Source organism: Orcinus orca, chromosome 8, assembly GCF_937001465.1.
Source record: "Orcinus orca chromosome 8, mOrcOrc1.1, whole genome shotgun sequence".
Lineage (NCBI taxonomy): Eukaryota > Metazoa > Chordata > Mammalia > Artiodactyla > Delphinidae > Orcinus > Orcinus orca.
In genome coordinates this window covers 15670432-15696914 of record NC_064566.1, presented here as the reverse complement: position 1 = coordinate 15696914, position 26483 = coordinate 15670432, and the positions used below count along the sequence as shown (strand labels likewise).

General features: G+C 54.0%; 1 protein-coding gene across 1 annotated transcript in view; it reads right to left on the bottom strand.

Annotated features, from left to right (window-relative positions):
* ALX4 (ALX homeobox 4) overlaps window positions 1-23106 on the bottom strand; it is a 44283-nt gene extending 21177 nt beyond the window's left edge. Inside the window, exon 1 of the mRNA XM_004264031.3 lies at window positions 22540-23106. Coding sequence (XP_004264079.1) covers window positions 22540-22984 — 445 coding nt within the window. The 5' untranslated portion in view covers window positions 22985-23106. The remainder of the gene's footprint in view (window positions 1-22539) is intronic.
* Window positions 23107-26483: the final 3377 nt, after the last annotated feature.

Here is a 26483-nt window from a genome sequence, read left to right as displayed (position 1 = left end):
GCCCCCCCAGCCAACCCCCCCCGCCCCTTAACTCTGAGGCCTCTTGGATACTGGAGATTCCCAGAGCTCTGGCTTAAGCGTAGATCTCATTGGTTTCTCTGCCCTCAGACTCACCGCCCTCAACTACAACCAGAGAGAGTGTCTAAAGCACACATCCCATCTAGTGTGAGCCTGTCTGGAGGCCCTCCACTGGTGCCCAGAGCCCTCAGTAGGATGGTCAGATAGAATACAGGGTGCTCAGTTAAATTAGAATTTCAGAGAAACAGTTATTTTGTAAGTGTAAGTATGTCCCAAATATTGGATGGGGCATACTAATACTAAAACTTATTCATTATTTATTTGAAATTCAAATTAAATGGAGCGCCCTGGTTTTGTTGTTAGTTTTTTGCTAAATCCGCCAACTCTTCAAGTCAGGCTGACTGTGGCATTCAGGATTCCCCAGGCGGGACTGACACTGGTTCTCCTCACAGACTTACATCTTTCCACACCCCACCTCTGCACCTCGCTTCCGGTCCCACACACCTGCCCTCATGTCTCCAGTACACTGCTCGAGCGGCTTCAGGCTACCCCATTCCTGCATATGTGCTCTTCCTTCTAACTGGAATGCCCTTCTGCCCCTCATGCATCTGGCTAACTCCTCCTCTCCCTGCGTATCTTCCTCTGTAAATTTTGTGGCTTTTTCCCCCCTCGTTACATAGAATTATCTATGTTCTATATGGAAATTAAAAAAAAAAATCAAGACAGACCAAAAGAAGAAAACTGTAACACACAAATACAAAAGGGAAACATAATTTTTTTTGGTACAAGTCTTTTTTTTTTTTAACCTAACACTATCCTGTATATCTTTCCATCCTATTCTATATTCTTCTACTACATCGTTTTTAGTGGCTGCATAGTATTTCACCACATGGACAAACTATTTTATTTCATCAGTCCTTTACTGCTGGGCACGTGGATCGCTGATGGTTTGAAATGATAACAGGCCTGGGATGAATATCGTTCAGTTAAATCCCTTGATACTTTCATGGTAATTACCTTAGAAGAAGCTCCAGGAACTAGAAATACCGAGTCAGATCACAGTCACACCTTAAGAGCTCTGATAAATGTGTCTTCTAGAAATCTGCCAATTTCCTCCGTGTGCCCACCTGCTTCAGGGCCAATACCCGTCATTATACTGTTTTTTAAAATCTTTGCCAGTGTGAAGGATAAAAGTGAAATCTTGTTTGAATTTACATTTTTTTATTACTAGTAAAGTTAACCTTTTATTTGTTGTATTTCTTCTTTGCTGAATTGTTTCTACTGGGCTTCCAAGGTTCAGTGCAAGGCCGACCCCTTCTTCCTCCCTGACCCCGGGGGGCTGGGCTTACCTCTTAAACACTGGATTCTCTGCTCTAAAGCACTGGTGTGTGGTCCTGCTTCCCACTCCACTGTGAGCGGTTCAGAGCAGGGCCTCCCTGATGCACAGCTGGGTCCTGAGCTGGGCCCGGGCTCCTTCTGCCTTTGGTAGCGCCGGGGCAGCTCTGCACGCCCTGCTGAGGTGCTGGGGCGCCCATAGGAAAGGGACCCAAGGCCACGGGGCTGAACTCCGGAGCCGGGGGGCCTCGGTCCCTCAGCACACACTGCTGTGTGTGGGCCTTGCGGGATGATGGGGCTCAGAGAAACCAGCCACGGGGCAGGGCATGAAGGGCCAAAGGTGGCCCCGCTGCTGCTAGGGGCCTGGGCAAACCTTTTAGTTTCTCTGCTTCCTCATGTCAACAAGTATTGCCGGATTTCCTGCCAGCGAGAGGAGAGAAGGGGTTATGGAGAAGGCGCAGCCCCTACAGGAAGCCAAGACTGAGGAGGAGTCGCGGGGCCCTGGGACGCCATGCGCACCCACAGGGCAGGTTCCCGGGTCCCTGCATAAAGGCTTTAGGCAGCACCCCCAATCCAGCATGATCAAGGCTGCAGTGGCTCACACTGGCCACCAGGAGGCACTGCAGTCCCAATTAAGTTCCTCGGGGCCAGAGGTGATGCCCCAGGGTCCCGGCTTCAGATGAAGTTTCTCCCAGTTTGGTTAAAGGCACAGGCCCTCCCTGGGAGGGTTGGCCAAACAAGCAGTTATTCAGTCCTACTATGTGTCTGCCGCTGTCTCAGCCCTACAAGGGACACAGGGGTGGATGAGGTGGGTCCCTGCCCTTCCCCAAAGAGCTCTTTCCTCCTCTGGTTCTGAGGGTTTCCACATTCTTGACTTCAGAATTCCCACACGGTGGCTTTCTTCAGCACCCTCTTTCTACAGATGGGCAAACTGAGGCTCAGAGAGAAGGAATCCATTGAATGTCACCACCACTGGGTGCCAGGCCTGACCTGAGCTCCTGAGTCCCCAGAGTCACCTCCCTTCGTGGAGACTCTGGGGAATCCTCGGTCTTCTAGCTACTTACAAGGGAGCCATGCAAATGCTGCCCACACCCAGGTTTGCCCAGGTGGCTGTCCACGCAGCTGGCGGATCTGTTGCCAGCTCTTCTGTGGGCTCTTCCCCAGGGAAGCGTCAGCAGAGGCGGGGGCTGCAGCCCCTCCTCCATCACTCCACTCTCACAGGGCTCTCTTGGTTCTTCCCACACACTGAGGTGGGGAGGTTTCCTGTGGCCCAGAGGCTGGAGGGCGCCTCCCAGAACCAAGGAAGGAAAAGGAATTAGCACTGGGATGCTTCATGCTTTACCCAGTACTAGCACACCTGTCATGCCACCACTGCTGCTCTTCACAACAACCATGTGAAATATGCCCATTTGACAGCCCCAGAGACTGAGGCCAGAGGGAGTAAAGGACTTGTCTAAGAATACACAACTGGTGAGAGGCAGAGCTGAGGTCCGACCCCTAAGCCTGCGGCAGTTCCTCTGGGCCCTCCTGGAGTGGATACCCTGTGTGGGGCTGGGACGGGACAGCCAGAAGACAGGGTCAGGGAGGAAGGGAAAAAGTGGGAGTCACAGGAGAATGGCTCCTCTCTGACGCCCCTACATCTGCCCCATCACATCCAACCTTCAGTGCTGGCCCTGATGAAACTGTCCTGATAGAACTTCATCGACCATCTGGGACCTCAAATGTGGACCCATGCCTTTTCCTGGGACCTTGTTTTCAGGGTCCCCTCCATCCCCCAGCTTACACCCAGCTAATTCTTTCTTGTTTTCTTTCAGACACCGGGTCTCAATTTGCATTTGTTCTCCGCTAAATACCAAAGTATTTCGAGGTAAAGAGGCATATGTCTGCAACTTACTCTTAAACGGTTCAGAAAGAAAGAATACGTATCTGTGTATAGGTATGTATATTGATACATACATATATACAAGAGAGATTGAGAGTGATAACACAAATATAGTAAAACGTTAAGATTTGGGGAATCGGTGTCAGGGGGATCTGGGAATTCTTTGTATTCTACATTTAACTTTTCTGATGTCTGAAAATATGTCAAAACAAAAAGCTTTTAAAAAGAAGAAGTATGCAGACAAACGGGAAGAAACCACTTTATCCAGGAATCCCAGTTCTGAAGCCGGCATTTGTCATAATTTGAACAGGACCCAGACCGGGGTTTAGTTAGCAACCTCCCCTCCTCCCCGTCACCAGCACTGTCCACGGCCTCTGCAAATGAGCTTGCACATTGGAATCAAAATCACAAGGCAGAAGCCAACTCTAGGAACAAACCTTGCTTCCCCAGCCCTATGGAAACCCACATTTCCATCCACGTAAGTAACTGGCGACCCCCTTAAAGCACGTGGTTCTTCTAAATGCTCTTCCAAGGCCCGAAGGAAGCAGTATTTTGTTAGCTGAGGTCAAATTACTCTCGGACCTTAAAAGTAATAAAAGTACCTTTTATTGTTTGAGCCTATTATAATTTCAGTCCTCCTACAATTAGTCTAAGTGAGCGAGGTTTCCTTGTATCCAAAGAGAAGGGCTTAAAAAGAAAGCCCACTGACAATAGCTGGACCATGGAAGTGACCTAAGTGTCCATCGGCAGATGAATGGAGAAGCAAACTGGTCCAGCCACACGGTGGAGTATTATTCAGCCTCAAAAAGGAAGGAAATTCTGACACCTGCTACAACACAGATGAGCCCTGAAGACCCTATGTTGAGCGACACAAGCCAGTCACAAAAAGGCAAATACTGTATGATAGCACTTATATGAGTCCCTCGAGTAGTCAAGTTTATAGAAACAGGAAGTAGAACGATGGTTGCCAGGGGCTGGAGCCCGGGGGTGTGGAGTTAGTGTTTAATGGGGACAGAGTTTCAGTTTTACAAGATGAAAAGAGGATGGATGGTGGTGACAGTTGCCCAACATTATGAATGTATGTCATACCACTGGACTGTACACCTAAAAATGGTTAAGATGGGGCTTCCCTGGTGGCGCAGTGGTTGGGAGTCCGCCTGCCGATGCAGGGGACACAGGTTCGTGCCCCAGTCCGGGAAGATCCCACATGCCGCAGAGCGGCCGGGCCCGTGAGCCATGGCCACTGAGCCTGCGCGTCCGGAGCCTGTGCTCCGCAACGGGAGAGGCCACAACAGTGAGAGGCCCACCTACCCCCCCGCAAAAAAAAAAATGGTTAAGATGGTAAATTTTATTATTACTTGTATGTTACTACAATAAAAAAAATTGGAAAAAAAGAAAAGAAAGCCCACTAGCCTGTGTCCCTCAGGGCCTTCACTGCCTTTAGCCCCCGAGGTCCCCTCCGTCCGCCCCCTTATGCCCCAAATTTCTTTTTTTTTGTCTTTTCCCTGATGATGTGACTTGGTTTGCATCTATTCATTGTGCTCCTTCCTTGGTTTACTTGTTTGTTCATTCACCAATAACCTCCCCAGAGCTTCCCCTTAGTCATGGCCTCATGGAAGGGACAGACGTGTAACAGTGTGGTCAAGTGTTATGGGCCCCTCTTGCCATTGCAAGAGCCCTGCATCCTGGGCGCAGCGTGTCCACAGGAAGGAGCAGTCAGTTCTTGTTGAAAAGGTCAGGGAGGCCTCAGCAAGAGCGTGACCTTGAACTGCGTATTGGAAACTACAGAGGTCCTGGCAAGGCACGCTACATTTTATGGCAAAACAGGACATCCCAAGTCCCTACTGAGCTGGTCCTAAATTACTAAGTGAGAAGCCTGAGGGGCCTCCCCACAGGGCTGGTGCCACTAATAAGGACAATCACATAATCACTCGTGTTTGAGTAGTACTGATCCATCCACTATCTTATTTGATCCTCCCCAGATCTCTAGGAGGTCTGTGTTTTTACCCCCATTTTACTGATGAGGAAACTGAGGTCCAGAGAAGCTTAACTTGCTCAAGGTCACATAGCTAGGAGGGGCAGAGCTGGGATTTGAACCCAGCTGGTCCAGCTCCAGGCCCAGTGTCCTGTCTATGGCCTCTCACACAACGATGTGTTGTCTCTCTTCCGTAGACAGGCAATCTTGAAGGGATTGCAGGCAGACTTAGTCTTGTCATTGGGAGACACAACTGAGCCACTGGAGGTGTTTCCATCACAGAGGACTAATCTAAACAGAACTTTCAGGTGACCATGAGAAGCCCCATGTATGATCGAACACTTGAACATCACCTCCTGATACTTACTGGGGTGAGCTGGGTCGTGACCTCAGTCAGGGACTCTAACCAGCCCTGGGAGCTGCTATCCTCATGGAGACTGAGGTTCCCCGGCTCCTTCCTTCCTGGTCCAGCCTAGGTCTCATCCCCAAGCCCTGCCTCACGAGGCTGGAGGAGATCCCAGCACCCCGCAGGGGCAGGGGCGCTGGCCCAGGCTGGGTCCACTGTCACGGAAGCAGAAGGAGCCTCCACACTCTCCCTTAACCCCAACAAGAAGTCCCAGAGCTCAGGGGTCACCCTGGGCCACTACTCACCTTCCAGGCAGGATACGGAGACCCCGAGCGACCGACCACAAGGCCTGTCAGTGGAAGGACTGTGTCTGCCGGTTTCAAATCAGCTTGGTGGTCTGTCTGCCCCTTGTCCCTCTCTACCTTCACCTAACCAAGTGGCTTTGGGTATGTCCCTAAATATCTCCCACCTAATCCCTCAGAGCAGGGAGAAAATGTGCATTCCCAACCATCCCCATGGAGACACACTGAAATAGTGCCATTGGATCCAAGGGAGGCGAGATGGAGAAGCTTAAATCCTGCTCTAGGTGAAATGAATGAGAAGTCTTTGGAGCAGGACAGACTTGGGTTGGACTCCTGATTCTGCCACTTATTTGCTGCATTCATTCATTCAGCAACATTTCTGGAGCGCCAGCTATGTGCTGGGCAAAGTTCCAGGTGATGGAAATAGGAAGTCTAATAAAGCATGGCCCCTTCCTTCCAAAAGTCCCCCTTCATGAGGGAGGCAGTGATTATGGTGCGGGGAGGTGGACAGAGCAGAGGCATCTAGGCCAGCCTGGCGGGGGAAGCAGTATTTCCAGGACCACTCCAGATCTCTGTATAGGAGCGGCTTCAAGGCAGCGATCTCCTTGGAGGGGTGTGTTAAAGCTGAGTAGCTAGCTCTTTATGCATGATAAGGAAGTGTCAGTTTTCCCCATTAAAGAAACGGGGAAATTTCTAAAGGAGATTGTTAAGGAGGCTTACAAGCCACTCATGCTTTGGCAAAGTGACTTGGCCTCTTTGTGCCTCGGTTTTCTCAACTGTAAAGTGAGGTGGATGATACCCACATCCCAGCGTGTTTGTGAGCTCTCAATGAAGTCAAGTGCAAGAATGCACATCTCTGCCTGATACACAGCACACGCTCTATCAACGGGAATCCCCCACGATAGCTTAATACCCTTATTATTTGGAGGCAAGGTAGGCCAGGGCAGCTGCAAGAGCAAAGCAAAGTCAGTCACTCAGGCTGCAGTGTCTCATCCTTCCCCGCCCCCCGCCCCAGGTGTACTCTTTTAAGCTCAAGTTTCCCCAGCTCCAGCTGCCCAGAACATGCCACAAACCCCTGTCCCAAGTAGCCCCCCACCCAGTCCCCTTCCAATCAGGGCCCATTTTACATACATATAACAAAGACGATAAATGGGGTGAAATATTTGACACAATTTTGTTTATCATTTGTTACATACATATTTAAAACTGCTAGTTGATGTTAAAGAAAGGCCCTTCCATAAATACTTTTTAACCTGTTAGGTTGCAACTTGAAGCTATAGCCACGAAATGAGAATTGTAATTTTTTTTTTTTTTTTTTTTTTGCGGTACGCGGGCCTCTCACTGTTGTGGCCTCTCCCGTTGCGGAGCACAGGCTCCGGACGCGCAGGCTCAGCGGCCATGACTCACGGGCCCAGCTGCTCCACGGCATGTGGGATCTTCCCGGACCGGGGCACGAACCCACGTCCCCTGCATCAGCAGGCGGACTCTCAACCACTGCGCCACCAGGGAAGCCCGAGAATTATAATTGTAATCACTGCATTGAAGACAGTGTGGCTTACAAGCCAGTTGACAAAGGTCAGAGCAGTCGTGAGCTCCTTATAGAAAGCCCACTCCCACTTACACTCTGGGAGCATCTGGACCACTTTCCTATGGAGGTACCCCAATATTTAACGGCTCCGGAAGAATTATCTCTGTGGGAGCATCTGCTGCCCTCTAACTATCATACCACCCGAAAGCTCTCTGGGGGTGGGGAGTGGAGAGACGGACCGTTCCAGAAAGGTAACCGATGCCACCACCACTGCTGCTGTCATTTAGAAACCAACTTCGGTGATTCGGGACTATGTTGGGGTCCCTTCTGCCCAGCGAACCCCAGGTCACCTTTCCAGGCCTGAGTCTATTATCACTTCCTCTTTGGGGATTTCCTGCCATGCCCTCCTCGGAACTCCCCTATTGGCCCCTAATAATTAGATTACTTTTCACAAAGCATTGCAAGTGTGGGTGCATGGCAGCCTCCACCCTTAGACAGTATCTTCATCATGGACAGGGAAAACATCTTATCAAGCTCTGGTCCCCACATCTGGCACCCAACAAATACCCTCTGAATTAGATGAATCTCGTTAAGCAACTAAATGTCTCAGCCTGCAGAATGACCACGTCGGCCTAGAGAGAATTTTTTTTTCCCCACCAAAATCAAGTGTTTTCTTCCTCCAGATGTGTTCATGCTGTGTTCATAACCTAAAGAATCACTTACAAGCCAAAAAAGCAAGAAGATGTTTCTCTCCTTGGACAAGAAGGGAAAATAATGGCTGAATTAATTGTGAGGCTGCTAGTTAAAGTTTTCTGAGGTTGATGAGGCTGGATAAGATTATTCAATCTTAGCTTAACAAAATTCCATCTTTAAAATTATAAAATGGTTAAAAATTCAAAATCTCTAGAACAAAATTATACCTAAGCTGTTAGAGTTTCCATCTAAATGGCTGGGATGTGGAGCAGGTGGGGTCCAAGTGTTTTGCCCATCACGTGTAATAAGTATAAACAATGTTCAATAGTCCAATATTTGCAACAAACATGTTGGTGAAGAATGATTCTTTCATTGCCTTCTGCTCATCTGGACTGAACAAAATGTCAAATACGTCTCTGCTTTAAAGTGTACGGTGTGTACCTTCTACCAAGAAAACCGCAGTGGATATGTGATGAGTACATCTCTTTTCAGTACTCTGTTAGTACTTCTCAGGGAAATGAATCATCCCATGAAACAGTGAGAATGTACTTTGTGTAGCACAAAAATGGCTTCGTGTCATCTCCTCTGAGGGGCTGAGTCCTGTGCAGTTTATTAGGTAAAGCCCGGCCCTGGCTGTCCACCTGCCTCGGCTCAGGCAGTGTTTCTCCAAGGCGGCCCCTGATCCCTGGTGCAGAGCTGATGCTGAGCGAACAAGGAGGCTGGTCCACGAGCAGTCAGTTACCGTGAGTTTAGGGAAGGGGAGCCTAAACTCCCCGGCAGGCCCGTCCTTGATCCCTCCTGACCCCATGCTAGGCAGGCAGCCGGCCTACACCCCTTTCATCACTCATCCGTATTTTAAAACATTTTGTCAACCACACAGTGTGGACTCAGTAATAAATTGCTCATTTTCCAATTTTATGCTTTCAAGTCAACCATAACTCTTTGTCAAAGTTTCCGGCTTCACCTACTCGAAGTTCCAGCAAAATCCTATCAAAAATAACAGCTACTATTTATTGAGTACTTACTCTGTTCCAGGAACTGTTTTAAGCTCTTTACCTATATCATCTTACTTAATCCTCACAATATTATTCATATACCCACTCTACAGATAAGGAAATTGAGGCAAAGAGGTCAACTAATTTGCCCAAGGTCACTCAGCTAGACAGGCTGAAATCTGTTCCCAGGTCCTGGCTACACTGGCCTCACCGAATCCAAGGCATCGGAAGCTTCAGGCAGCCTGTGCAGCTGAATTGTAGGATGAACCCAGTTTCTACAAGATTCCAAGAACATTAGACACTGTGCCTGTTACTTGCCTTTGGGCACCTGGCTTGGAGTCTAGGCCTCTGTTTATTCAACTGGGCTGGGGGATTCCAAGGCAGGAAGCACCGGCCTCATAAGAGCCCCCTTTGGGGCTCCCACTGCTCCACCGGCAGTGACAGTGGGGGGCAGAGCCCCCCTCGCCTTTGGTCACCTACCAGGGGTGTAGAATACTATCTAGTCCCTGGCTGAGCCACTCACTGGACAGCACTTGGGATGGAGGGCAGAGGACAGGGGGCAGCAAATGCCTCTTATGAGAATCAAATAGAAAATCTTCAAGATGTTCACAGGGCCAACAGTACAGAGCCGGGGGGCGTGCACAGGGGACCTTCCTCCTAGAGCTCCTCCCAGCTCCATGGGGAAAGCGCTCTGGGATCACCTTACCAAAAGGAGTAGTCTCAGATTCGGTCCTCTCAGGAGGCGGTGTACGGACCCTGAGAGCACAGGAGAATTTCCCCCAAGGCCATGTCCTCACAGGAGGGTCAGCTGGAGGACATGGGGGCTCCCAAACAGCAAGGGGCCTACTCAGAGGCCGAGGTCGTGGCTCTGGCACCCTCACCACTAGCTCTGCCCACCACCCCTTCTCACCAGCTCTGCTTCCTGGAAAACAAGTGTGTCCCGGAGCTGAATCTCTTTGGCTGGTCAGGCTCTGGCCTGGAGGCGAGGGACTGAACAGGATGACTTAATGCGGTTCCCCATATTCTGCAACTCTGGACCTTCATCTCAGAAGGCCATGCCGGGGACAGACCAATTGTACAGAATAGAAAGCCTAGAAGTAAACTCGCAAACATATGGTCAATTGATTTTCCACAAAGTTGCCAAGATCATTCAATGGGGAAAGGACAGTCTTTTCAACAAATGATACTAGGAAAACTAGATATCCACATGCAAAAGAATAAAGTTTGACCCTTATCTTACACCATCTACAAAAATTAACTTAACGTGGATCAAAGACCTAAACTTAAGAGCTAAAACTATAAACCTCTTAGAAGAAAACATAAGGGAAATTCTTCCTGGCATTGGAGTTAACGATGATTTCTTGGATACGACAATGAAAGCACAGGCAACAAAAGAAAAAATGGATAAATTGGATTTCATCAAAATTAAAAACTTTTGTGCATCCAAAGGACACCATCTAGAAAGTGAAAAGACAAGAATGGAGAAAATATTTGCAAATCACATATCTGATAAAGGATTGCTACCCAGAATATACACAGAACTCCTACAACTCAACAACGAAAGCCAAACAACTCAGTTCAAAAATGGGCACATGAATAGACATTTCTCCAAAGGAGAAAGACAAATGGCCAATAAGACATACAAATGGGGGCTTCCCTGGTGGCGCAGTGGTTGAGAGTCCGCCTGCCGATGCAGGGGACGTGGGTTCGTGCCCCGGTCTGTGAAGATCCCACATGCCGCGGAGCGGCTGGGCCCGTGAGTCATGGCCGCTGAGCCTGCGCGTCCGGAGCCTGGGCTCCGCAACGGGAGAGGCCACAACAGTGAGAGGCCCGCGTACCGCAAAAAAAAAAAAAGATATACAAGTGTCCAAACACAAAAGGACAAATATTGTATAATCCAATTTCTATGAGGTGACTGGAGTAGGAAAATTCAGAGCCAGAAAGTAGAACAGAGGTTTCCAGGGGCTGGGAAGAGAGGGGGATGGGGAGTTATTGCTTAATGGGCCCATCTGGGATGATGAAAAGGTTCTGGGAATAGTGGTGACGGTTACACAACACTACGAATGTACTCGATGCCAGGGAATTGTGCGTTTAAAATCCTCGAAGCGGTAAATTTTATGTTATGTATATTTTACCACAATAAAAGTTATCCCTAATTAAAACAAAGATTTGAATTTTAAAAGAGGCTACACTAAGCTTGGGGTCTCAGCCTCTCACTGCACTGCTCAGAGGCCTCCAGGGGCTTCCCTGAAGTCTGAATACCTCACCAGAAAGTAAATGGCCCTCTCGGTTTTGCCCCTGTCATTCCTCAGGCAGATTCTTGCCTGTGTCCATCATGCCCCCAGCAAGCCACACACCTGCTCTTTCCCAAACACTCCATGTACTTCCCTGACCCAAGTGCTATCTGCTGAGTCTAGAGTGCTGTTCCCAGCTCGTTCAGTTGGTGAGCTCCTATTCAACCTCCAAGGCCCATCTCAAATGCCCGTACTCACTAAGTTTCAGTCCATTCGCACTTTTCCTGAGGACTCCCATGTCTTCACATTCCCGTGGGCGGGAATCAACTCATTCACTGCCAAGTGCTCCACGCCTGATGACACAGGGGCACAACCCGGCAGCAACTGTTGGATGGGAGGGGGAGCCTTTGGCAGGACACCTCTCACAGCTTTGTTTATGCCCAATACCCTCTCTAAAGAGGCAGGAGGAACTCCATCAGACTCCATCAGAGTCTCCTCCACCTCTCTGATCCGCCTCCCAGAGCGCCTGGCTCACTGCATAGTGGTGGCCACCACCTGCTGAGTACTGACTCCACCCCAGGCTCAGGTCTAAATGTTTCTTCTCACCTGGGCTGTAAGCTCAGGACAGCATCCTGGCCGGAACACAGTGCTGCATCCCTTGAGGGTGTGGAATCTCAGAATCCTGGGGTTGGGCGGGGCTGAGTGGATGGGGTACCCAGGGAGGAACATCTTCCGCCCTGGGGCCGCCCCGCTAGGCAGACGGCAGGAAGAACCAGGAGCCCAGAACTCACTGCAGGGAAGCGGGGAGACCTGAGAGGAGTGCGTGTGGCGGGGAAGGCGGGCAGAGGGACGCCTATTTGACTAGAGCTGGCCTGGTGGAAGCAGCAAGACCCTAGCTGCGGCCTTGGAGGTGACAGCGAAGGAGAACAGTGGGGGGAAAAGGTGCTCCTCTAACTGCCAGAGGCTGAGAGGACTCCAGCCCTGTGCAAAACAGGGCAACCCAACACTTCCCTACTCCCACTCCCCAGAGGGATCCCTGAGGGAAATAAATTATTTTCCACCAGGGTACAAGAGAACTACAAGTTGGGTTCTCATCCAGGCTCAGATTCAAAAGGAGGAAGGAAGAGAAGATAGAAAGATTTTTAGAGTTCCTAGCATTTCACATCCTGATTCCTCCCTACCTCCCTCCCTCCCTTCCTTCCCTCCCAAATGTTCATTGAGCCCCTGCCATGTAGAGCAAGCCCTTCTCCAGGCTCTGGGAAAAGTTTGAAACAAAACAGACAGAAGCCTCACGGCAGTCTCTCATCCTCCCCAGGAGGAAGGTATTTCCCCATTGTTTGCTCCCAAACAGGGTCCTTAGCTCCACCCTGCCCTGACCAGAGGTTCTGGCACGTTCCTGGGGCCTCGGGGAACTCAAGGAGTAATCCCTCAAAACAGTTATGAGGTCCCGTCGCAGTGCCTGGCCCCGTGTTCTCACCGCAGCGCAGCAGGACACTTGAACAGGGAAGAAGCTGGGCCCAAGGGCAAAGGTCAGGTCTAGACTCCAACCTGCCAGGCACCAAGCCCATCCTTGACCTCCCATCTGCCACTGCATTCGCAGATGGGAAGATGAGAGAAACTCTTTGGGGGCCATATTTGTAAAACCCAGTCTTTCAATCCCATATCATCTGGGATAGGATGAGCGTGACCTCAAATCTAATTAGGGTCATCCCACAAAAGGATGCCATCTGGGTTCTCAGAGACCTTGGGCGTCAAGTACTTACCTTTGCGCCTCCAAGCTGTCCCACCTTGGGCAAGTTACTCATCTTCTAAGAGTCTGCTTTCATCCCTGAAATAGGGATGATAATAGGGTCTCTCTCTCAGGGCTGAGATGGGGATTCCGTGAAATCACACCCAGGAAGCGCACTGGCACAGGCAGAAGTGCTCAGGAAACATGAGCTGTCACACGGGGTCCTCAGCAGCAGAGGCCTTACTTGCCAACTCTAACCTCCTTTTGCCTCACACCCCATCAGCCTCACTTCCTCGCTGTCCCTGTCCTGAGGCAGGGCGTCAGGCAAGACCGCCAGACTCTTCCTGTTTGGCAGGCTGGACCGAGGAACCTCTTGGTACAACGAGGCCTGGAAGAGCGCAGAACCCCAGGGCCTCAGAAATCAACTAGTCCCAGGCAGGGGGTTTCAGATGGGAGAGCGAGGCCCTGAAAGGAGATCTGTGCATAGAACCGTGGGCATCCCTGTCTACTCTGCCCTTCGATGAGCTCCCTCCTTGAAGGGGGGCCGTGGAGCCATCCCAGCTCAGTGCTGGGGTGTGAGCCAGACGTCAACCCATGTGGCTGAGTGATGGGGCTGCAGACAAGGCCAGGGAGACCCCTGGATATCAGGGAGGCCCACAAATCTAGGAGGCACCAAAGTTCTGAAACCTGATCGGAACCCTGCCCCCCCCCATTCAAAATACCTTAGTAAGCGCAAGATGACTAAGGGGGTGGGGCCCTTAGTCCTCCCAGGTGGAGAACATGACCTTGCAGGATGTACCTGCAGGCACACTACCTCTCTGCATCCTCACACTCCCTTCCCACGTAGGTAGGGCAGGCCCAAACAGATCCCCTCTTGCAAATGAAGAAACTGAGTGGAACGGGAGATAAGGGGACTGTTCCAAAGGCACAGGGCCATTTCCAGGGAAAAGCCAATACTTGAACCCAGATCTCTTGACCTACAGAGAAGGCATGGAGGGGGAAAAGGGAAAAGAGAGAAGAAGTTGCCAGCTTTTCAGCCAGCAGAGGAGATCCAGCTGGTCTGTGGCAACTCCCAACTTCCCTCAACCTCTCTGAGCCCTCACCTTCCTGGGTGAGGTTCCGCCCACCAGGGGGAGTAGGGTGAGCCAAGCTGCCCCTCTCTGCCCAGCCTGAATCTGGGCTTCCCCTTCCCAGCACCGCCCCTGTGAACTGCAAAGAGCCAAGTCACTAGTCTGTCTTCTGAAGGCAGGACTTCTGGACCTGTAGGCAGGGGCTGCGTCCAGGGCTTCACAGAATTCCCCGTGAGGCCTGGCACAGGGACAGGCAAAGTCTGGTGAGTAACTGGAATTAGGCATTTCAGTCCCCTTCCCTGTGAAACAGGGCATTTGGGACCGGGTGGGGCACCCACCCTGACACCATGACCCATCACGTTGGAGGGCTGAGTACCAGGCTTCTAGACCCAACCGATGTCCGCAGCCTGGCACATGGTCAACCTCAGAGGAGGAAGTCGGTCATGTGGCCTCAGCTAACCCCCCTTGGGCTCTCACTGCATGGTTTCCATGCACTTAGGAAAGAAAACCTGGTTTAGGGAGCCCAGCAGAGAGCAGAAGTCTTTGCCCCACTGGGTCACATTCGGGATGAGTTCCTGCAATCCCACCGGGTGCTCTTCTGTTGCCCCGGCAACCCCAGGAGCTCATGGTGGAGCCCACCTTATTTCTGAAGGAGGAGGAGACTGCAAACATCTACCCTGTTTGATGCATAGACTGCGGCTTACTGGATGGGTTACAGCGAAGGGAGACAGTGGGCGGGGCCGGAGGGGCGGATACTCCCCAACTCCTTCTTCCCCTGCCCCCAGCAGTGGTTCCCCCCTTCCCACTGGTCTGTGGGGATCCACTTCTCTTTAGGCCTCAGTTTGCTCATCTGTTAAATGAGATCTGCAGTGAGCATAAAGATGGTGCGGACTCTTCCACAGGCAGCCCCACAGGACCGCGGGCACATTCAAGAGCTGGAGGTAGGAGGAGGCCCCGCTGCAGTGTGGGTGGGCTGGGTGAGGGCCCCAGGAAGACGCTTGGGCTCGCCCCAGCCCCAGCTGGCCACAGGGGGACTCTGCCTGCCACTCGGTGAGTCAGCCTCCCTGAGAAGCCACGACCAGCGACAGAGAAGGCCACGGGCCATGACACACAGGCTCTTCGTCACCGCCTCCTGGCCCGAGACTCTGGTGGCAGAGCCTACAACACGCGCGGTCCCCAGGGCGGGCGTAGGGGGGAGGGGTGTCCAGGATTTGCACAGGAGCTCACCCTCGCCCGCACACGGCTCACCTACACTGGCTGCACCCTCGGAAACTCTGGGGAACGCATGCCTTCCATATAGGAGCGCACACAAATTAGTATGCACGGTCCCCTGCATCACCCTGGGAGCAGGACCGGACCGATGAGTATGGGCGGGGCACACCGCTCCGCATTCATGATGGACATGCGCTCACACAAACCCCCAGGCCTCCACCCACACCACCCAAGGTACTGGGAAATGCTCACAGGGGCACTTAACCACACTCCGGCAACACTCCAAATGAGACACCAATTCTTCATTCATCCTTCCGGCCAGGAAACATTTCCTATGCCCAAATGTATATACCTGGAAGGACAGAAGGTATATAGGATAGCAGGGAGCCGCTCGCTGGGTGTGTTCTAGGAGGTCTGGCACATGGTAGGTGATCAGTAAATGCCAAGATAGGGGAGATGGGTGCAGACAGGGGACAGGAGTAGTGGAGGGGCCAGGAACCCCTGAGCCCCCGACTTGAGCCTGGTCACTCGTGAGCAAAAAGACACCCGCCCCTCTCCCCTCTCCATACTGAAGCCCCAGCTTGGATGGAATCTAGAGCCTGCATTCAACTTCCGATGCTCTAGGACCGCCTGCCCACCTGACCTGGAACTGCTGCCTACTTGGCGCCTGCGCCCCTTAGCACACCCCAGGAAACCCTCAGGACATGTTTCCACTTCCAGGAAAGCCTTTCCCGGCACACTCAACCCCGATTTCTCCTGTACAAAAAAAAAAAAAAAATGTATGTAAGGGTGACGAGGGCAGGGAAACAGGGTGAGGGGGGTCCAAACTGGTACCAGCACAGTAACCCCAGCTGTGGTTACCAGCACAGTAACCCCAGCACAGAGGGCCTTTGGAAATCGTCCAGACTCCTGCATTTCACAGAACTAAAATTCGGACCTAAAAGGGAAAGGGAAAGGGGAGGGATTTTCCCAAGGCCGTGCAGGGAGTAGAGAACACCGTGGTGGAGACCCGCTGCCATCTCAACCCAGAATGTGTGCCCTGCCTCGACGGGTGCCAAGCTGGACCTTCGCGCCCGGCCCAGACCCTCCACAGCCTCTCAATCTTCTCCGCCATGGCCCTTGGAGAGCTCGGAGAACCTGCTGCTCTGCCCCGACCTGGGTCCCTAGCAGTCCATCTGAGAGGTGCTTGGGGCTGACGCCCAAGCTTCGGGACCCCCAGTTTGGAAGGAGAATCCGCTCTGAGACAATCTGCTTTAAGAATCCGATGAAACGCACGCTGGCTCCCTCTCTTTCTCCAAAGCGCAGTGTCGCCCGCACCCAGCAGCCCCGACCCTGTGGTCCCCAGTACACGCGGCGTGGTCCTCGGGAAAGACAGGTACTTGGCAGGCAGTGGCACCCCTTTCAGCGCCCCATCTACCCGCCGGTATCTCCCAGTAACCCTCCTCTCCTCACGCGCATTGTCCCTTCTAGCTGCCCGAAACTGCCCGCTGCTCAGAATCGCCACCCATTCCCCAGCCTTTCGCTGCTCTGAGCATCCTCTTTGCGTATCTCTTTTCCTCTCTACTGAGCCTCAACTCCCCTTCCACCGCTCCCTCCCTTCCTTGGTGCTGCTGGTCTGGGGTGGGATGGGGTAGAGAAGAGGGTCAGTGGCAGAATGCACTGGAGATGGGTGGGTGCACAGGTCTGGTGCGTTTGGAGCTCCCGCGACACCTCCCTGGACACACTGGAGGCTTCTGTCGCACCACTGAGCTCAGCCTTTGTAGGGAGACCAGCTTCCAGGCAGCATGGCATTAGCCGCCCCGGGCTACCCCGCACCCCTGTACTGGGTGAAGAAGGAGCATCTTGAATGGAGTTGGGGGTGTTGCCGCCCATCTGCACATGTGTAGGCTAGGGAAGATGGCACAGGGCTGCACCTCTGGATGGAAGGTCCCTGGGGGCCACCAGTAACTCTGATCTCAGAAGCACCAGCCTACAGCTGGGAGGCCTTGGTGGCCGCACAGAAGTGCCGCCTCTTTCTCCAGAAAAGCCCTGTTTTGAAAAAAGGGCCTCTTCTCACTGTCCAGTCTGAACAGAAGGCTGGCCTGTGGCACCCACAGCTCCGGAGCAAAGGGCGAGGGTGGGGCGGTGTCTTTCACTCTAAACTTGCTGGGTGATTATCCGCCCATAGCTGAGTCCCCCCTGTCTTGTTTTTCGAATCTGACGACCTGCCTTGTCACCTCAGCAACGCCTGGCAAGCCCTGTAGCTGCGGGAGCACGTGGCCAGGTGGCACCTGGCAGGCGAGGTCCCGATGCAGAGCCTCGATCTCACCGCCTCACCCGAAACAGTGCCTGTGCCTAGGTCCTTCGGTTTCCTGAGGGCGGGGGGAGCTGAGGCTGCGGGTGCTGAGAGTTCTCTCCAGCCAAGCGTGCTCTCGCATCCGGCCCCCAACTCCCCTCCCCTTGCAGTGAAAGGCACACCCACTCCAGCTCAGCCTCCCCATTCTCCATCCCAGGCCCTCGGAGCCTCGCGGGCGCCCGACAGTTTTCACATACTTTCCCTGCCTGCTGCTCCGGGCACCCTGGTCCAGGGGTCGGCGGAGAAGCCCGAACCCCACACAGACCCCGGGACTCCAGCCTCCTTTCACACCAACATGCAAAGGCCCTTACATTTCCATTTCATATTTCAGTTTGCCACCAAAACAAAGCCGAGGGCAGACTTGCGGGAAGAGAGAAAGGAGCTGAGGCCAAGGTGAAAAGGTATGCCCACGGAGAAGAGCGCCCAGCTGCTTTCTGAAACGAAGGTTCTCGGGGACTACGGCAAAAATTTATGTACGGTACATTTAACTTGTTTTCCTGCTGTGGCCCCTCTTTGCAGCGGGCAAAACTCGGGGCTTCGGCGACTTCATGAGAGCCTTGCGCAGCAAGGTTCCCGGCGCAGCCCCTAGTTCCCTCGAAGAGTAGGGACCGCGCAGATCCGGGAGTACAAGGTCAGCCCACTGAAGAAACGCCGCTATCGCGAACAGGGGGCGCGCGAGGGAGGGCGGGGGGGAGGGCAGGCTCTCTGGCTTCCCTGAAGTCTCTTCTGAAATTTCCTTACAACAACTTAAAAAAAAATCCCCCCACCCAAAGTTTTCGTTTACAGATACAGTACGTAAATGGTCTGCGTCTTGATCCAAGTGGTCGTTATACAGCGAACACGTACATAACAATTTTTCAAACTTTCCACTTAACTGTGTACTTCACTGTATATAAATTATAATAAAGAAAACTTCGTGCGCATCGACTGATTTAAAATAATACTAGACCTTTAATCCAGGCCTTCTGTTTTTCTATTTAAGATTGTATGTGTTTAGCCTGGACTGTTAGAGCAGACTGGAGCTTACAGAAATGAACAAAGTAAAAAATAAAAAGCATCTTTCTTCCTCTCCTCCCCCACCCCCAAAATTGACCGGGGGTCGACGTCACAGCTCCCAGGCTTGAGTTTTCCCTCCATCATCCCACAATCACCCAGGGGCTCTTACGGCTAATGTGCAAGCCTCGGTTTCTCGCTGTCTTTTTTTGGGGGGGTGTCTCTCTTACACAAAACACACCCCGGTTCTTTGAGTAAAGTCGAATATGACCCAGGAGGAGTTTACACATTTTGTGGTGTGTGGATTGTGCTGGTGGGAGAAAATAAATATCTCTAGCATTCAAACTCTGCGTCTAATTCGCCAAATCAAGACCAGCCCCTCGGCGGTGCCCCAGGGGTCTCCGGCCCTGCCCTCGTCTCCCAAGACCTCTGCGCTAAGAGCGCTGCCTTCGCGGACGGCTGGATGGGAAGGTAGCGGTGGGCTAGCAACGAAAACCTGCGTGCACCGAATCGAAAGCGAAAGAGAAGGAGGTAGCAGGGCCGTTCTCGGTAGCGTTCCGGGGCGCAAGGCCAAGGCCTGGCGGGCCGCGCAAGCGGCGGCTTGGAGAGTCGTCCGCGTTGGGAGCGAGGTGCCGGGGTCCCTACTCCCGCGGCGAGGAGGCTCTTCGCCCGGCTGAGAAACATCGGTCTCCAGCCTGGCGTGTCTCCTGGGGCCCATGCGGCCGAGGATGGGCCAGCGGGCAGGGACTTCGGAAGGCCGAGTGTGAACCCGGAGCCTGACGGGGTCGGGATTGCAACACGCGCGGACACAGTGGGGCTCTTTAGTAAAGCGCGAATGTCTCTGCACCCCGGGGGGACCGTGGAGTCACACGGTTCGTCGCCCTTTTAGTACTGATGGGGAAACGGAGTCGCAGTTAGGGAACGTCTGCAGCCGTGGAAGGCTTCTCACCTCCTCTTTCCCCATCTCCGAGAAGCCCCGCCACTGGAGACCTGAGGCGGCCGTCCTGCCCCAGGCTTTCTCGCCGTGGCCCCAGCACAGCCCCCAAACCCGCACCCTTCCAAGGAGCGCTTGGACCCAAGGACTGGCTCCCTGGGCTGACGTCCCAAAGGAGACCTCGGACCCTCTCCTCCGCTCGGTGCAGTTGCCCAGACGGAGGCACTGGCTTCCTGCCCGGGGGGACCAACAGAGCTGGGAAGGAGGTTGCCAGGTCAAAGCTCCCTTGGGTGGGGGCCGAGATAAGCCGCTGCAAGTCTAGCACCAAAGCCGTGTCTGCCTCTGCCTTTTCCCCAAGCTGCTGGGGACATCCGAGGTTTTTGCCTTAGACCCATTTCCCCCGCTCTGGAGTACATGCTCTCACAAGTGTGGGAGAGAACCATGTCAATGCGTGTTTCAGTCTCCCTGCTTGCTGGCCATCTAGAGAGCCCGCTCCAGGGGCCCTCCTCCCAGCTGCCTCTACAGAGATCAGAACCTCACCTCTTGGTGCCTCGGTTTCCTCCTCTTGGACCTAATGTGCCTAACTTTTTTTCTACAGGAGCCAGAAATCTCCTCTTGGCCAGAGAAACAGCAGCTGCTAAGAGAAGGGAAAGAACAAGCAGAGCTGTTTGTTGTTTGTGGCTTTGCCCTGAGCAGGGCCTCCATCTCGGGCATCAGGGAAGTGGGGTCCTGTTGGTGTTTCCAGCTGCCTTTTGTCTCAACCTGTAGCTTTTGGCTTTGCCTAGCGCAAGGTCGGGGGCCTGCCCTGTCCTCACAATTGGGTGCTTACAGGTTCCAACGGCACAGAGGCCGACGGTAGAAACGTGGAGCGGGGAGGCTAGACTCTTGCTCTGTGGGGGAACATTTACTACCCCATGAGGCCTTACTGTTATCTCCTCGTGATGCAGATGAGGAAACAGGGCTTTAGAGGGATTTCTTACTCTCAGGTCACAGTGTGGGCTGCCCCAGTGGCTACTGCCTGTAGAGGATACATTATGCAGGCTGGCAGTGGGGGCCCAGCGGGGCTCAGAGGCAGTGCTCAGAGGGGTCTAGCTCTTTCCCTTTTCCCTCTGAACCCGAAGACATTTCCAAATGAGAGGCTGAAAGCAGCTCAGGATCTCTCCTTGCCTAATTAACTCAGCCTCCTCAGAAGCCTCACTGGTGAATTTCTCTAACACATGAAAAATCAGTGCGGTAGGAGAGAAAACATGCGAGTCCCCTGGCTCCGCACAGCGAACCTCCACGGGTCCCTCAGTCCGCGACTTGCTCACACCTAACATTCCCAAAGGACAGGGACCAGGAGGGGCCTGGGTGAGGCCAGGAGGAGGGAGCCTGATCCCCGGGGCTGGCAGGCTGGTGCATGTGGACAGGGCGAGAGCCCCTCTCCGCCTGAGTGTGGAAGGAGCACCTGTGTGGAGCTGTGAGTGTCTGTGATCCGAGTGCCTGATCTCATTCCAACAGGAAGGTGGAGAGGAAAGGTGGAGGAGGTGGGGAAAGCCACCGGATCTCTCTACATCTGCTCAGTCTGTCCTGTGGATTTGAGAGTGTGTGGCTCTGTGCGAAGCCACATGAGCGTACTTGGTGTGTGTGTGAGCGCGCTGCTCATGAGGAAGTGGTGTGTGTGTATGTGTGGAGTCCAAGTGTAGTCAAGTGTATGTGTGAATGTTTGTGCGTGTCAACGACCGCTTAGTGGACTAATTCTGAGCCTGTGGGGAGCCAGATAGAGGCTGAGTGTAAGGAAGCGTCTCCCATGCGTTGCTTCCTAAGGTTATCCCAGTCGCCAAGGCCTCCACCATGTCCCACCTCTGTCCCCAGGCCTGGTGTCTCTCCATCGGGCCTGGATCAGTGCAGCCAAAGCCGTTGTCCTGTCAGAACCAGCTCATTTCCGGGGCCCTGCCTGAAGGCCAAGGCCGCCGGGGGAGAGTGTGTACCCAGGGCTCCTAGCCCAGGCGTTTTTCCCTCCCTTCTCAGTTTCTCTCCCTGCCAGCTTGGGGCTCACCAATGCCGATTCTGTGGGAGAGAAGGCCCAGGCTCCTCAGCTGCTCTGGCCTCAGGCCACCCTTGAGAGACTCTCTCCTCCACTACGGTCGCGGCGCTTCGGGGCCCAGGCCTGCGTCCTGAGGCCGCCTTCAAGGGGGCTTGGAGGTCATTTAGGCCTCAGGTTCCCCGTGGGCTCAAATCAGGACCCAGAGCCTTCCCTCTTGCCCAGCACTGTGCCGCCTGGAACTCTGTTCCAGCCGGTCGGTCCTAAACCATTGTTCCGAGGCCGCCGCCTCTGGGGATCGCCGAAGGAGAAACGCTCGGGAACTCTGGTCGGCCCGCCTGCCCGCCGCGAACCACCTCGACTCAGGTCTTCCGCGGCCTCAGGCGTCTCTGGACCCGCACGCGTGTGGCGCCCCGGTTCCACGGCATCCCGGGCGCGCTCCGCCGACTGCGCTCCAGGCTCCCGGCCGGGCTCCGCACCTGCGACGCTCCCACCTGCGGCGCCGCCCGAGGAGCCCCTAGCCGGCGAGGAGCGAGGCCTCGGCAGCCCCGGAGCCTAGCGCCCGAGCGCTGCGCTGCGACTGTTTCCCGCCGCACGCCTTGAGCCGGTGCGAAGCATCCGCTTCAAAGTCGGCCCGGCGGGCAGCGCAAAGCAAGTAGTTTGGGGGAACGGCGAAGAGGGGAGAAACAGACTCCAGGTTGAGTTTAATAGCCGACGCTCCGCACCCTCCGCCGAGGGATCTGAAGGGGGCAGGAGGTATCCCTTGGTCTCCTCGGAGCGGTCGATCCCCATTTTCCTACCCGAAGTCACACGCAGCTCGGCCCCGCGCCTCCCAGCCCGCCAACTCCTGCCTCCCGCAAGCCGAACGGGTTTTGAAGGTGCCGAAGCCCTGGGTCCTGGGGACCCCAGCCCGAGGGATTCGCACGTGCACTCACCGTAGCAGGGGACCTGCAAGGCCGCGTTGTGGCCGCCGCCGCCTTCCTGGAGTTTGAGGCTGCCGTCCGGGGGCGTCTTGCAGGCGCCTCGCTGCAAGTAGAGATGCGGTTGCTGCGCGGGTGGCTGCGGCGGCGGCTGCGGCTGCGGCGGCTGCGGTGCCGGCGACTGGGGCTGGAACTTGTTAAAGGAGCCCCGCGCTCCGGCGCCACTCTCCAGGGGTGCCGCCAGGTCCTGCTGCCCCGCGCCGTAGCGGGCGCGGCTCTTGGCGTCCCCGAATCCCTGCCCTTTGGCGGCAGCCGACAGGAAAGTTGTGCTGAACTTATCACCGCCGGGGTATGCCCTAAAAGGCGACGAGCCCTCCCGGCTCTGCGACACCGGGCTGTAGTAGGCGTCCATGGCAGCAGCCGGCGACTCGCAGTAAGAGACGCAAGTCTCAGCATTCATGCCTGGCTTGGGCGGGCGACGGGCGGGGGCGCGAGCGAGAGCGCGAGGACGCCACCGCGCGCCTTGGCTGGGAGTTTGGAGAGGCAAGGAGGCGGTGGCTGTGCGCTCCGCGCCGGCCTGCTCGCTCTCCCCCCTCCTCCGCTCCACGCCTCTCTCTCTCTCTCTCTTTCTCTCTCTCTCTCTCTCTCTCTCTCTCTCTCTCTGCTCTCACCCCCTCCTCTCTCTCCCTTCTCCCTCCCCACAGCTGGCCCAGGAAAAGAACCGAGGACTGTAAAAAGATTCAGATGTTTCGGAAAGTTGACCAGATCTCCCAAACCCTCTTAAGATTTTGAAGCGGAAAAATAGAGTGAATTTTTTTTCTTGACTTTTTTTCCCCCTCCTCTCCCTCTTCTCCTCTCTCCCTACTCTCCTTCCACCACTAACCCCTCCCCCCCTTAAGGAGATGCTACCAGCTCGCTCGCCGCTCGGAGGGGATTCTACCAAGAGCCGCCCAAAGGCCTTTTCGATTCAAGGCGGGGCCAGGGAGGTGTCTGGACTCCCCGGGCTCCCGAGCCTAGGCTGCGAATTGGTGGGTCCAAGCTTTGCCCTAGGGGAGGGGGGTATGCAAAACTTTAGTGACAGATTAAAAAAAATATAAAAAAAACCCAAAAACCTAACAGGTTTCGACATTCGGAGTCTGATGGGCCGCTAGCGTCCGGGTGCAGGCAAGTCGTTCGTACTCTTGCGTGCGAATTTGGCGGTGCAGCTGCGAGTCTTCCCACTGGTGCCTTTTCCTCTGTTTCCAACCCCTTTTCCCTATTCTCGGTTCCTCCATGAAATTAACACACACACACGCAGCAGTCATCCTGTGCACGGCCACTTTCACGTCTCGTTAACTATTTCCCTTTCCTGTAAGGGCACTGGGTAGGGATGAGGAGGGGCCCGTGTTCACTCAGACACTGGAGAACCCCCAGGCTGGGACAGTTTCCGAAGCCTTAGAACGTGGCCCCCTCCCCCCACCTCTCCCCTCCTGGGAAGGAGCCGCGTGTGCCTCAGGTTGGTCTCCGCCCGGCCGAGGGGATTTTCTGCCTGGCACACCTGAGAATGTAGAGCTGGGAGACCAGCTGGCCGCGCCTCGTCACGCTGTCACCTGCTCACTGCTCGGGTGGGGGTGAGGCAGTCTCTAATCTCTGGCCTCTCGGTCCCCGACTGTAAACCGAATGGCTTGGATTTGATGGGTTGTGTGCGCCCCAGGGAAAAGAGCGTTTACAGCGCGTCGAGTCCTTTCCACATGGCTAATCATCAACTGCACCTCACAACAACCGTGAGTGGTGGAAATCGGGGTCCCCAAATTTTCCAATGAGCAAACCGAGGCTCAGAGAGGTGCGGTCACCTGGCTGAGGTCACACAGCCGGGAAGTAGCAGCGCCTGCCTTGAAACCCAGGCTGAGGTTAGTCCCTCGGCAGATCTGGGATGGTGTTGCTGACAGCGAAAACGCACAGAACAGAGGAAACGGATCTCTGACTGCGGAATGACTCAGTTTGAAGGAGACCAGTAAGAGCAGCCCTCGATAAACTGCAGGGAAAAATCCGTGGATAGAGGACGTATCTCAAGGGAGGCTGGGAGTGGGGTGAAAGGTGAAGGGGCAGAGTAAAATGAGAGAGGGCCTGAGTGCCCTGAACCCGGGAATGTGGGTCAGAAGTCAATCTTCTGCACCTAAAAGGTCTCCCTAAGAAAAAATATCGGGGGGGGGGGTCGTGCTTCTACCCCCAACCTCATCTTAGCTAATCCTCACCCCCACCCCTCTCCCTTGGTATCTCTGCTCCTTGCTCTGCCGCCGACTGCGCGATCCCACATCTGGTTTCCATCGCGGCTTACCTTGAAGTGCTCGTTAATAAAGATATTCTGCAAACCGCGGCCAGGGGTGCGCAGGCCCGAACCCTTCCCCCGCCGCCCATGGGGACCCGCGCCTCTCTGGCTCGCAGACCTAAGCCAAATGAGGATCTTATAGATATTGAGAGCCTGTTGTGCCAGAAGCCATCCACAGGTCATTCCCTTGGGCTGCCCCAACTATCTGGTGACGCTGGCCTCGTCATACCCATTTTCCAGATGGGTAGACTGAAACTCAAAGAAACGAACTAATTTTCCAACCTCGGAGAGCAAACAGTGAGTGAGCCTGCCATCATCCCAAATGCTCCTGTTCAGCCCAAGTTCGTTTTAGTTCTCAGAATCTGCCAAGTTCTGGAATCCACCCATCTCATCCCTGCGCTTTTGTCTTGCCAATAACTTGGTGTTCAGCGCAGAGCCTCTTCCTCCAGAAAGACTTCCCATCTCTCCCAGTTGGGGCTGCATCTCCATCCTGGACTTCATGGTTGTCCGGTGGCCCGCTCGGTGTTCGTCTCCACCTCAGTAGTACGAGGTTTCGAGAGGGAAGCCTCTGCCCCGCCTGGCACCCCACAAATATTTATGGAATAAAATAGTAAAGCCTGGGTTCCTTCCACTGCTCAGTGAGGCAGTTCCCAGAGTCTTTGGTTTCCTCTAGCCAAGGACAACCGGTTGCTCTCCCTCCCCCTCTTCATGAATCAAGAGACAAAATTAAGAGCGTGCTGGCCTCTCCCGGGCTGCACAAGAACAGTGAGTTCTCTCAGAGTAGGGGCCAGGCCTGCCTTGTTCACCGCAGGGCTTGGCACATCCTAGGCACTCATAAAATGGGCACTGAACGAATGAATGAAAATGCCACGTGGTCCAGTCCGGGGTCTTAGAGGCTCATTTTTGCTGAGCTGTTCCAAGCTAGCAGGCTACTCTGGTCCCCTGCACCCTGAAGCTGCCTGCTAGCGCCCAGAGGGTGTCTGCAGTCCTTCTACTTCTCCCCCCATCCTCCCATTCCAGGCTTAGACACAAGGAGGAAACTAAGAGAAGCAAAATGCATGGGGCGGGGGGTCAACACCAAGACAGGTACAATGGCAATTACAATATTCTCCAGTAACTTCTGAGCTGCTCTCAATGCAAATTGCTGTTCTCAGTGCAAAAAGACAAAACAAAAAGCAACCCTGCCGCGTTCCAGAAAGTTTTCTTTGAGCGTTGCTTCTTGCCATCTACCCACCCCATGCTTTTACGACCTGTTTAATCATGGCCTCATTATTTAACCTTTTCCTGGCCACCCCGGGGAGAATTTCAAAACCCGAGCCCTCGGGCGCAGACTTTGGTGTCCTCAGCCGGAATCCCTCCTGGTGCACCGAGGTCCTGGCCCTTGGAACCAGCAGGGGGGCCTTCTACCTTCCTACGAGGTACCTTAGAGATGAACTCAGAAAGAGTGAGCGTGTGCCTGCGAGTGAGAAAGTGCATGTGGGTTTGCCTGTGACTGCGTGGGAACATTCTGGGTGTGTTGTTTTCCTCACAAAAATCGCTCCGGATCCCCCTCCTAAGTCCGTTCACACATGTCTTTCCCCAGAGACGCTAAGTGTAGCTGGTTATTTCTCTGTGTGTTCAATCATTTGCTGCTCCATCGGCCCATCCATCT